The sequence below is a fragment of the Pogoniulus pusillus genome, chromosome 35 (genome assembly GCF_015220805.1).
Source record: "Pogoniulus pusillus isolate bPogPus1 chromosome 35, bPogPus1.pri, whole genome shotgun sequence".
NCBI classification, from domain to species: Eukaryota; Metazoa; Chordata; class Aves; order Piciformes; family Lybiidae; genus Pogoniulus; species Pogoniulus pusillus.
In genome coordinates this window covers 7,323,322-7,334,569 of record NC_087298.1, presented here as the reverse complement: position 1 = coordinate 7,334,569, position 11,248 = coordinate 7,323,322, and the positions used below count along the sequence as shown (strand labels likewise).

At 41.2% G+C, this 11,248-nt stretch overlaps 1 protein-coding gene across 3 annotated transcripts; it reads left to right on the top strand.

The window, feature by feature from the left end:
• Positions 1–604: 604 nt before the first annotated feature.
• Positions 605–11,096, top strand: ZBTB43 (zinc finger and BTB domain containing 43). 3 transcript variants are annotated; one of them, XM_064171039.1, is made up of 3 exons: positions 605–806; positions 4,173–5,402; positions 9,730–11,096. In XM_064171039.1, exons 2-3 carry the CDS (start codon positions 4,196–4,198, stop codon positions 9,756–9,758), a joined length of 1,236 nt encoding a protein of 411 aa, XP_064027109.1. In that variant the 5' UTR covers positions 605–806; positions 4,173–4,195; the 3' UTR covers positions 9,759–11,096. The 3 variants fall into 3 exon arrangements, with proteins under 3 accessions (XP_064027109.1, XP_064027108.1, XP_064027107.1); XM_064171038.1 differs by having other exon boundaries at positions 4,173–5,619; XM_064171037.1 differs by having other exon boundaries at positions 4,173–11,096.
• The last annotated feature ends 152 nt before the right edge of the window (positions 11,097–11,248 follow it).

The window sequence follows — 11,248 nt, the reverse complement described above, 5'->3', positions numbered from 1 at the left end:
GTTGCCTCCTGGATTTCCCAGCAGCACTCACATTCCCAAAGCGTGCTGCTTTCTCTTACTGCTGTTTGTGGCACACCTGGTTTTGCACTTAACCACCATCTTTTAGACCTGTTCACGTTTCACTGCGGGATTCCAGGAGCCCGGTGCTGCGGGTGTCGCTGGTGACAGCCTCGGACGTCCATGGAGCGGGTGAAGATACCGCCACGCCTCCCGCCCAAAAGCTTTTCAACGGCACTTTGAGAACATGGAACAAGCGCCAGGAACGTGTTTCAGACCCGGCGCAAGGCGAGGCTTCGGGCACTCTTGGGACAGAGAAGGCGTTTATCGGGCGCGGCGGTAGCTCCGCTGCCGGGAGAGATGCACACCCACGACCGAGGGCGCAGGGTGCCGGAAGGCGCAGACGCACTCGCTGCAGACGCCCGCCCGGCAGCGAGGGGGCGCAACAGTCCCCCGCCAGCTCCAGCTCAGAGAAGGGAGTGCCGCCTGAGAGGGTCTCGGCGGCTCCAAGCGGCCCCGGACACGGAAGCCGAGCCAGCAGGGGGCGCACCACGGCCCTGTTAAAAGGTCGCTCCCGGTCGCTCTCCCACCGCTGAGCGGTCCCGGGGCTGCCCCTCATGATCCCCACCTGGCGGGCAGGAAGCGGAAGGCTGACTGGGGCTGTCATGTGACCGGGATGCGGAAGCTCTGCACGGGAGGGGGGGGTAGCTTCCGGCGTCGGCCGGGCTGGAGCGCGGAGGTAGTGCAGGCCGCACCGGGCGCTGAGGCCGGACTCCATCCCGCTATGCGAGAGACTCCGAGGCCCACAGGTGAGACCTTGCCTGCTTATGGTCTTCGAAAGGACGCGCAGCCGCCGGGCCTGGTTCCTCGGGCCGCTATGAGGCGGCGCGGTGACTGAGGCCTTCCCTTTCCCACCCGCGCCGCTTCCCGGCCGGGGCGGCACTCCCCGGCGGGCCGAGGAGCCGCGGGAGGCTGGTGCTGGGCCCGGTCGGCTCCAGACAGAACCGATTGTCGTTTCCCCGCCGCTTGGCCGCGGAGAGCGCCTGGGCCAAGCTGGGCCTGCAGCCGTGGATTGTACGCCCCAGCCAGGGCCCCACCGGCGCGTCTGCGGCAGCCTGTGCCGTAACATTCTGAGGCACTGCCGTAACAGATATAAGGCATTAATTTTTTCAGAAGCTCTGTGTACAGAGAACTGAAGTAACCACTAGCATTTCATAATTTTAATGTTAAACAAGTAATACTTGCCTTGTATGCTTCACTTGATACTACTGCATGAAGCCTATTTTTTTTTTTTATTCATTCTAATAAGCAAACTTTGTTTTTCGGGGTAAAGAAAATGCAGAAGCAGAAGAGATTGTGAAAGGGGGAAATTAAATTATCATGGAAAAACGACGTTTTCTTGGCTCATATGGCATTAATAAGAGAAACCTTCACTTACATTTTGATGGCTTTATTCTTTATCAAGATTTAAAATATATAAAAGTCTGTGCCCATCTAGGACAGTTTCAGTGGTGGCATGCCCTGGCCTTGTTGGAAGATGGCAGTTTAAACCAGTGGTAGTTATTTAAGGTTTATAGACACACCTTTTTAAGTTTCAGTTGAACATGTCCTGAAGGCTTGTCTCTCTTGTAGGCAAGTACTGAAAAGTAGCACCTTAAATCCAACAATATATTTTGAAAGGCAATAAAGAAGTGTTTAGATAGCAAAATATATTTTTGTTTTTAAAGGTTGAATGTAGGCTGAGCATATGATAACTATTTGAAATACTTAATGTTCTCAAGTTGTTTGAAGTGAAGTGGTACAAAAATAAACAACTGAGCTGGCAGGCTTAGTATTCTGTTGCTCTGTGGAAAAACTTCAGCAGCTGGTTTGGTTTCCTGAAGTGAATTGGTTGCGTGGGTATGTAGCAGGACTGACATGCTGAGGAAAAAATCTGAGGAGTGCTGAAAACAGTGTAATTTAAAGGCGGTCTTCTGCTGTTGTGTGGGTGACAGCTTGAGGAAGATCAGCTGAAGCATAAGCTTTTCAGAGAGTTCTTTTCCAAGGAAATAATTTTTAAACCTGTTCTTTCTAATACTCCATTTGATTCATTAAATTAACCATTCAGATCACTGAACAATTTGTGTTGACGACTACACAAACTGATCTTGGACTGGTTAAAAGCGGTTATATGACTGTTGGGTTATAAATGTAGCAGTATTCAATCCAAATTCCACATTTGCCCCTAAGGTATCACAGTTTGTGGTAATTAACTTCTGATGAGCTAGTTACTGTCCTCAGATGTTTTATTTCACCTGAAAGGTTGGGAAATGGTGCTGATGCTGTTTTCTGGTGTGTGCCTTCATGTACAATTTCGATAATACTTTTGTAAATACTTCTCAAGAAGCATGTTCAAGGATGCTCATTGCTATGTATAGCTTATCAGAAGTTTAAAACGATCTCTGAGGGTTCTGGAGAGTAATGTTTTGTGGTGCAAAGGGCTTTCCTCTTTTGTAACACTTAGTCAAAGCACCTGAAGTAGTGGTTTGCTGGATTTAGGTTGTGTCCTCAGTCGATGCATCTTGTTTAAGATCTCGGCAGAATGTAACTGCTCATCCACGATGTATGGAGGTGATATTTGTAGGAAAACTACCCTGTGCCACCAAGTGTTTAAAAGAGAAATTACAGTTAAGACTGTATCTGAGGATACCGAGATAATTGGTAGATTCACAGTATCACAGTATCACCAAGGTTGGAAGAGACTTAAGTTCAACCAGTAAAACAGTAATGACTTACAAAAATGCAAAAGCCAATGTGACTGTGTACAGCAGGTATTGGTGCTCAACTATTAACATTTTTAGCCATTTGGCTGTCCCACAACAGAGGCTTTATTCAGCCTTTCCACAGCACTGGGAATCAGTGTAAAGTTTGAAGACAGAAAGTAACTGTGGTCATAAAAATGTTTTGGGTGGTTGGTGGTTTTTTTTACTATGTTGCTGTGATTATTTGTTGTTATAAATGGGTTTCATAAAAAACAAGTTATTCTTAACAATCTGTTTGCTGTTTTCTTCAGAGACATTAATAAAAGAGTTGCAGTCATACAATGCTTCTAGTGAAAAATTAAAAGGAAATGTAAAAGCCTGTTCACAGTTTTGCAGAAGATGCCTGTTTCAATGTTTACAAGGCATTTGGGACTGTATATGTAGAAGAATATTGATGGCTTGCTGACTCCTCTGCCGCCTTCTCTGTGGAAAACCTGCTCACTTTTTTTGTAGGGTAACAGTGAATAGTCAGTGTTTGCCTGTGTTCCTTATGCTTGTCATCCTTTTCTAGCTCTGAAACTTTGGGGATGGAACCTTGAATTTTTTTGGGGAATGGGGGATAGTTGTCAAGAATATGAGCTACGAAACAGATCAGAATTCTAAGGAAGGGATTATGTAACCATGATCTGTTAATTAAAAGGGGAATGATTTATGTAATCACTCCTCTGTAGCCTGCATTTTGTGAACTAACACTGCTGTTTTTCTTGTGTTTAACAGTCATGCATATGTGCTAGTGCACCAGCATTTTAACGCAGTACGCTAAATGAGCAGCTTTCTATTGAGGGTGACATAAGAATGGAAAGTACTCTGGCTACTGAACAGGCTCTCTATAGCAGGGAGTCATAATCGTCTTTTCTCAATTCCATATTTCCATAGATGTACTTTTATTTCAGACTGTTCCAACTATGTGTAATGCAAATTCTACTTTTGTACTACATAACAGGATGTTTTAAGCTCTGTATGTATGCGCTGCCTACTGATTCACTAAGGTATTCTCTCCTGGGTGCACAGCCTCATTTGTTAAAACTTCAATGCTTTCCCATTTAAGAGTAACAGAATTTGACACAGGAAAACCACTCACTGTTTCTTCTGGAATGCTATTGTACTGTATGCTGTTTGTAGCTCCTGTTACAGTTGATGAGTCCTCTAGGATAGAAGAAACAAAATGTGCTGGCATAGCATTTTGTGACCTCAGTACAACTTTCACAAAAGAGAGGTGAGATGGGGTGGGAGAAATAAAACTACAGTAGTAACATAGGTTCCAGAAAATGTTGAGTTCCATATGAGTCTGTTTAAAGAAATGGTGTAGAAGAAAATTATAAGATCAGTACTTTACTAAGCAGAATTTCTGAATTTTATTTCTTTTTCTTTCAGCACAACACTAAATTTGTAATGAAATGGAGTCTGGGTCAAGCTCCTTTCGAGTGGAATTTCCAGATTTTTCTAGCACCATATTGCAGAAGTTAAACCAGCAGCGCCAACAAGGACAATTATGTGATGTATCCATCGTAGTTCAGGGCCATCTTTTCAGGGCCCACAAAGCTGTTCTTGCAGCTAGTTCCCCTTACTTCTGTGATCAGGTTCTCCTGAAAAACAGCAGGCGAATAGTCCTGCCAGATGTGATGAATCCCAGAGTATTTGAAAACATTCTTCTGTCTACTTATACAGGGCGGCTGGTAATGCCTGCTCCAGAGATTGTTAGTTATTTGACAGCAGCAAGTTTCCTTCAGATGTGGCATGTAGTGGATAAGTGCACAGAAGTGCTGGAGGGGAACCCAACTGTTCTGTGTCAGAAGATGAATCATGGCAGCGATCATCAGTCCCCCAGCAGTAGTAGCTACAATGGCCTTGTTGAAACCTTTGAACTTGGCTCTGGAGGACAGACAGAATTCCACAAAGTGCAGGAGCTAAGAGATGGCGAAAATGAAGAAGAGAGCTCTAAAGATGAACTGTCATGTCAGCTGACAGAACATGAATACCTTCCCAGTAATTCTTCAACAGAACATGATAGACTTAGCACTGGAATGACAAGCCAGGACGGTGAAGAAGGAACTAGTGATAGTGCAGATTATCAGTATGCCAGACCTATGTATAGCAAACCCAGCATCATGTCTCACAAGCGGTGGATCCATGTGAAACCAGAAAGATTTGAACAAGACTGTGAAGGAGTTGATAATCCTTATGATGAACACCAGGTTTCTGAATCGATGAATGCCATTCAGGCAGACCATTCAATCCAGTCTTCAGGTGTCGAAGACTTCCATATAGGTGACAAAAAGATGGAAACAGAATTTGATGAACAGGCAGATGAAAGTAATTATGATGAACAAGTTGACTTCTATGGCTCCTCTATGGAAGAATTTTCTGGTGAAAGGGCAGATGGAAATATTAGTGCCCACAGACAGGATCTTATGATAGCAGCAGGCTATGGTGAAGGCATTGAAATGGCTACAGGAATTAAAGAAGAAACATCTCTCACTGGATTCTCACATGCTGACAAGCTATACCCTTGTCAGTGTGGGAAAAGCTTTACACACAAAAGTCAGAGAGATCGGCATATGAGTATGCACCTTGGCCTTCGACCTTATGGCTGTGGTGTCTGTGGTAAGAAATTCAAAATGAAACACCATCTTGTAGGCCACATGAAAATCCATACGGGCATAAAACCCTATGAGTGTAACATCTGTGGGAAAAGGTTCATGTGGCGGGACAGTTTTCATCGGCATGTGACCTCTTGTACCAAGTCATATCAAGCTTCTAAAGCTGAGCAGAGTACTACTGAAATGAACTAAAGCATCAGCGCTTACATTTGTTTAGTAGAGTAAGCAGAATAAACTAATTATGCAAAAAAGAAAGCTTGGTACTTGCTATTGTAAATTCTCCAAAAAACAAGATGTAATAATTACGCTGGTATGAGCAGACCAAACTTTTCTATTATTTTCCACAGTATTACTGCAGGTGGTCAATGTGTGAAGTGCAAATGGTTAATCTTGAAAGGTTCCTGCAAAACGAGGTCTGCATGGCCTTAATGACACCAACTGTAATCACAGCAGTATTTAGAAACCTTGTTGTTTTTCTAAGTCTTACAAATTTACAGTAAAACCCAGCTCTAAATTAACCTGAATTCTGCAAATACTTAGATGAAACCCTGCTTTACAGAAAAGAGAACTAGAATGACCAAACCAGGTTATATGATTCACATTTTAATGAAAAAAAATAAAATGATAGAGTTCCACCTCAAACTGGGGACTGCCAACATACTTAACATGCATCATTAGATAGTCTGCATCATTACCTGCCTGGACACGTTCCTCTACAGCCTGCGTTAGGCAAACCTGTTAGCAGGAGGTTTAAATCTGCAGAGCTCCCTTCCAACCCCTACCATTCTATGATTAGATAGCCTTTGTTGTATTGCTTAGTGAAAGGCTGTGTTAAAGGTGATTTGGCTTTCTTTGATCTGTCTTCCATTCTTTATCCCTCGACAGTAAAATGATGTCTAACTTGTGCTGATTTCTATATAGTGTCTGTAAAGCACTTAGAGTTAAGCGCTATATAAACTCAATCTGTTAGGTATAATTTGTCTTTGCTCTAGGGTCTAATGCTGTATGACTCTTGGCTTGACTTGATTTTAACTGCTACATTGTGAGAGCTTGTAGAAGTGTGTCATAAGTCCTAAACAAAACTAAAATGTGATATTTGGAACTTACCCAAAATATTCTAACATTTAAACTCTATGGTGGCTTACTACAGTAGCAAGTACCAAACCTGGTGGATTCATGAATTGACTTTTTATTGGTACAAATCTTCTATCTAGTTTTAGAAACCTCCTTTAAGAAGGTTACTTAGTCATTGATAGATATTTATACTTTTAATTCTTTACTCTTTGAATATTAAGAACTATAATACAGATTCTTGGTACTGAACTACTGTGACTGGTTACATGTGATCACAAGCAGCCAGAGTTGTTTACTTCTTCAAATGAAGTTGCTTGTGGAAAAAAGTAGAAAGTATAGTATTTGGATTTTTAATGGTACTGCAGAACATGGTACCGTGCTCATGTCCAAAGGCTGGATTTTTGCTGGGCAAGTGGCACTTCTCCTCTGTTAGGATGAGGATCTAAGTGCTGGGCTCTCATTCTTGGAGATAGATGGAGGAGTGTTTCCAGTTCTGAGAGTTGCTGCCAGCTCTGCAGGTAGAGTGAATTCATCAGTTGTGAAGGTGGCAACAGGATTTAGGGGTTGAAAGCTTAATGCAGTCCTGTGCAAAAGCAATTGACCCTTCTTTGTAGTTTACTGAAACTTACTATAATAAGGAAAGAGCCGTTAGAGCTTACACAGACTACACTAGAAAGGGGTGATGCCCAAGTACAATGCTGGTAAAAGGGGAGAAAGTTTACTGGCATCAGAGGCCTGAGCTTGTCTGGCCCTAGTTTGTGTATTAGCTGCTGCAATACACAGGATAACGTACTTGAACAGATGACCCTGTATGAAAGCAAAATCACATGAAGATAATTGCTGTTTAGATGCTTTTTTGAACACCAGTTACAAATGGTCTTAAAATGCAGCCAAACTGTATCCTGAACATGAATGTCTGATACAAGCTGGGGGTTTACTACTCAGTGGGCTGTAATTACTGTAACTTTTTTCCTGGCATTCTATTTACAAACTTTAATTTTTTAAGAGGCTCTTAATCTTCTAATGCTTCAGATATTTTTCCTATGGAATTTTGTTAAAACAGATATTCCCAAATATGATGAACCCATTGCTGGCGATGGGCACAAATGGTCAGCGCCACGGAGTTCCTACTCTTAGCACTTAATTGAGCTCTCAAATATGTCCTGGTGGCCAAATATAACCCTTGTAATCAAGGAAACTAAACAGGGATTTCCTCACTAACACTGTAACCTGCTTAATGTATAGAAGCACTTTGTATTAAAAAAAAAAAAAGAGAAAAAAAACAAAATAAAAAAGCAAACCATAAAACTTTATAGGTATGTTTTCTAAACTTAGAAGTTCTATTTCCTTTATTTGTTTCCACACTGCTAACACTGTCTTTTTTAATGTTAAAAATAATTATTATAATGTTTGCCTGTTTACATGAGTGTAGAGAAAAAGGTTTCTGCACTCAATGGCCCTATTTTTCCATTCTCCAAGGCCTTACTACATACAGGGTGTTATTTCTGCAAGTACCATCATCACATTTGAGGGAAGGTACTCTCATACTCATTTCCAGAATGATCTGTATGTTACAGTAGTTCTCAACCCCTTTCAAATTATCACTTCAGTGTTGCATGAAAAGGTTAAGGGTGCCTCTTCCCATTTAACCATAAAAAGGGCTGGTCAGAAACTGGTGACTGAAAACCGTGGTTAAGCAAAATTATTTCTGTTAAACCCAGACCATCCTACAGAGCTGCCAGCAAAACTGTTTCTTTTACCAGCTTGGAATGACTTTCATATAGGACATTTCAAAGTTTAAACATTATTCCTATTTGCAGTTAAATTACTTTGAAATAAAGCTTTAAAATAAAATGTACTGCGAGAGACACTTTAAAGGTTTTATAACAGGTCCAGTAGATCATATTATAGAACCATGTCCTTTTTTTAATGACTTAGCATGAATAGTAACTTGTTGATATTTGCCTATTACTGTTTTAGGCCATATTATGACATTGTCTTCAAAGTTCAACAAATATTCCTCCACTGATTCTGTAGTACTTAAGTTTCTGATGTTAATTTACATTATACCAGATGATTGCAGGTAAATACTCATCTTGTTGCCATGCAATGTAGTTGAGAGGGTTGGTGATTTAAGTGAAGCTTGAGCTACAGGCAAAATGGTAGACTTGAGGGAGAGTTCTGATTTTAATTTATTGCCCTTTGACAAACTTCTAATTATGAATTGGGTATTGGGGAGGGGGAAAGATAACCAAAAAAATTACTTAAGCACACATCTTGCTTAAGCCTAACACCTTCCTGCCTTTGTAGTGTGTTTCCCTTGTTATGTCTGTGAGTTGCTATTAGCCCATATCGGTTCTTTTAGTGAGGTGAAAAGTCACACAGGAGGTTGGGCTTATATGCATACTGATTTGACTGATGCTCTTCACCTCGTAGTGAGTGTAGTCTGTTGCTCTGGGCTTGTCAGTGTTGCTATTCACGGTGGCATCAAGTGAACAGTCCCTTCAGGGATGTGCCTGTTGCAGCTTAGGTTATCTGTGGGCCTGTGTCATTTCAGAGACATGCTTGCTCTGGTGTGGCTTAGCTCTAGCCCAAAGTCCCCTCAGAAGTGAATCTCTTCAGACATTGGAGTGTGTCCTCCTGTGAGTGTGTCTCTGTACGTGTCCTCAGTGTCTTTACCTCTGTTTTCCCAAAAGCAGCTCTTCAGTTTCTCTGTTTCCCCAGGAGTATTTTCTCCTTCTGTTTCTCTCCACACCTTGTTAACAATTGCCACTCTTTCTTAATTATGTTTAAGCAGAGGCACTGTGCATTCCTGGTTGAAGTTTGGGCATGCAGAGGATTGTTTGCATCGCTTTCAGTGCAGGCTAGAACCTGTTTTGATTAGCACTAGATAGCTACAACTTCTTGCCACATCTCGGCCTTGCAGTCCCCTGCTAGTGAAACCATACAACGTATATGCACAATGTATATGGCTGGACACATTAAACTAAGATATGCAGGTGCAGCTTCTGCCAAGGTCTTAATCATTGCTATTGGAGTGGCCTTAAGATACGAGGAATTGTTTCTTGTTTGTGGGCAGGAGAGAAGTGATCCATTATATATTATGAATGCATATGTATTTGATAAATTTGATTAATCTTCCCTTAAGCTTCATCACCTTTAGTGGCAGAGCTTAGAAACATCTCTGCAGCTTTGTATTTGCTATTGGCTGTAGTAAAGTGCATGTCTTCTGAAAAACTGAATCATTGTGCACACAGGAGGCTTTCAGAATGTCCTGCTGCTGTGAAGCCACCTATTGTCCTGTCAGTGGTAAGAACACTTTGTGATGCTACAGCTAATTTCCTTCTCGTTCCATTTTGTAACAAAGATATTAATTACTGTGGAATCTGGAGCTGCCATTCTGGGAAATTTAGCTCTTAGCAGAGTTAACGTCTCTGCTTAGCTTTATATCTGACCCTTTTGAGGGAGTAGGTTCCTGCTTCACACACCACTGTTCTTTAGGGTTGGTTAGTTTGGGTTTTGTTTTTGTTGGGGGGGGGGGGGGAGGTGCTTGGGGTTTTGGTTGTTGGTGTGTTTGTCTTGGGTTTGGGTTGGGTTTTTTTGGTTGTCAGGTTTTCGTTTGTTTTAAAACATTGTTTGCTTTATGAGTAAGCAGGCAGACTGTAGGAAGTACTGTCAGTACAAATTCTTCTCCTACTTTTTTGTCATGTGAGTTGTTTCTGGGATTGCAAAACTGTTTCCTGTATCAAAAACAAGGTGGATGAACAAAGACTGATGTATTTGGTTTCTCATTACAAGAATAGTACTTGATATCCCTGTATCATTGAGCCTGAAAGAATGGAGGCACATCAGGTCTTGTAATTTCACCACTTTTGTGCAGGTGCCAGAAAGGTGACCTGTCTCTGAGTTATGAGAGCTTACAGCAGTATATTGAATATCTTGCTTTAACAGAATTAGAACCTTTCTCAAAACAATGAAGGAAAGTTGGGAGTTTTGTCCTTTAAATGCTTCATTGGATAGCTAGGCTTCTTCAGCTCTAAGGTGTAAGCTGTCAGTGCCCATGGGGAAGATGCTGGAAAACAAAATGGTTTATTTTTAATGTGATTAAACAGTAAGTTCTGGTTTTTGCTTGAAGCCTGTGTCTGTCAATTGCTGCTCCTTGTTTTATTATTCATGAGTTTCCATATTTCTTCCAGAAATGTAACTGTTCATGCAAGTCAAGTGAATCTTCCTTAATGAGGTATAAGTTTTTATTCTAAACAAGTCATTTATAATAGTAAATTTGCATATCTTGATATTTTGTGAGATGTTATGCCTGTATTGCAGAGGTTGGATAGTTTTATCTATAATTATTGCTGTCCTAATTGTACAGCATGGTTTTAATTTAATGTTACTGTTCAATATTTTCTTCTTATAGAAGAGTCCCATGCTCCTTTTTTGTATAACATGTTTTAATAAATGTTACCTGTCAACTTTGTACATGTTTTCTTAAGCTTGAATGAAAGGAATGCATGTCTAGTACTAGTATTTAATATTTCACTTTTGCCAAAACAATAAGTGCTCAAGCAAAAGTACAGATCCAAAAGTTGTTGCTATATAAGTTTATTAAATATATAAAGAAAAAGTGTATCTAGTAATGTGTCTTCTTGAAACACAGAGATCATGCTAGGCTAGCCTTAGAAAGCATTAAACCCAAACTTCGTGTTTTTAACAAAGCAAGTTCATGAATTTGTGAGATTGGGCCCATTTCTTTGCTGCTTAGGTCATTAGTTCCCA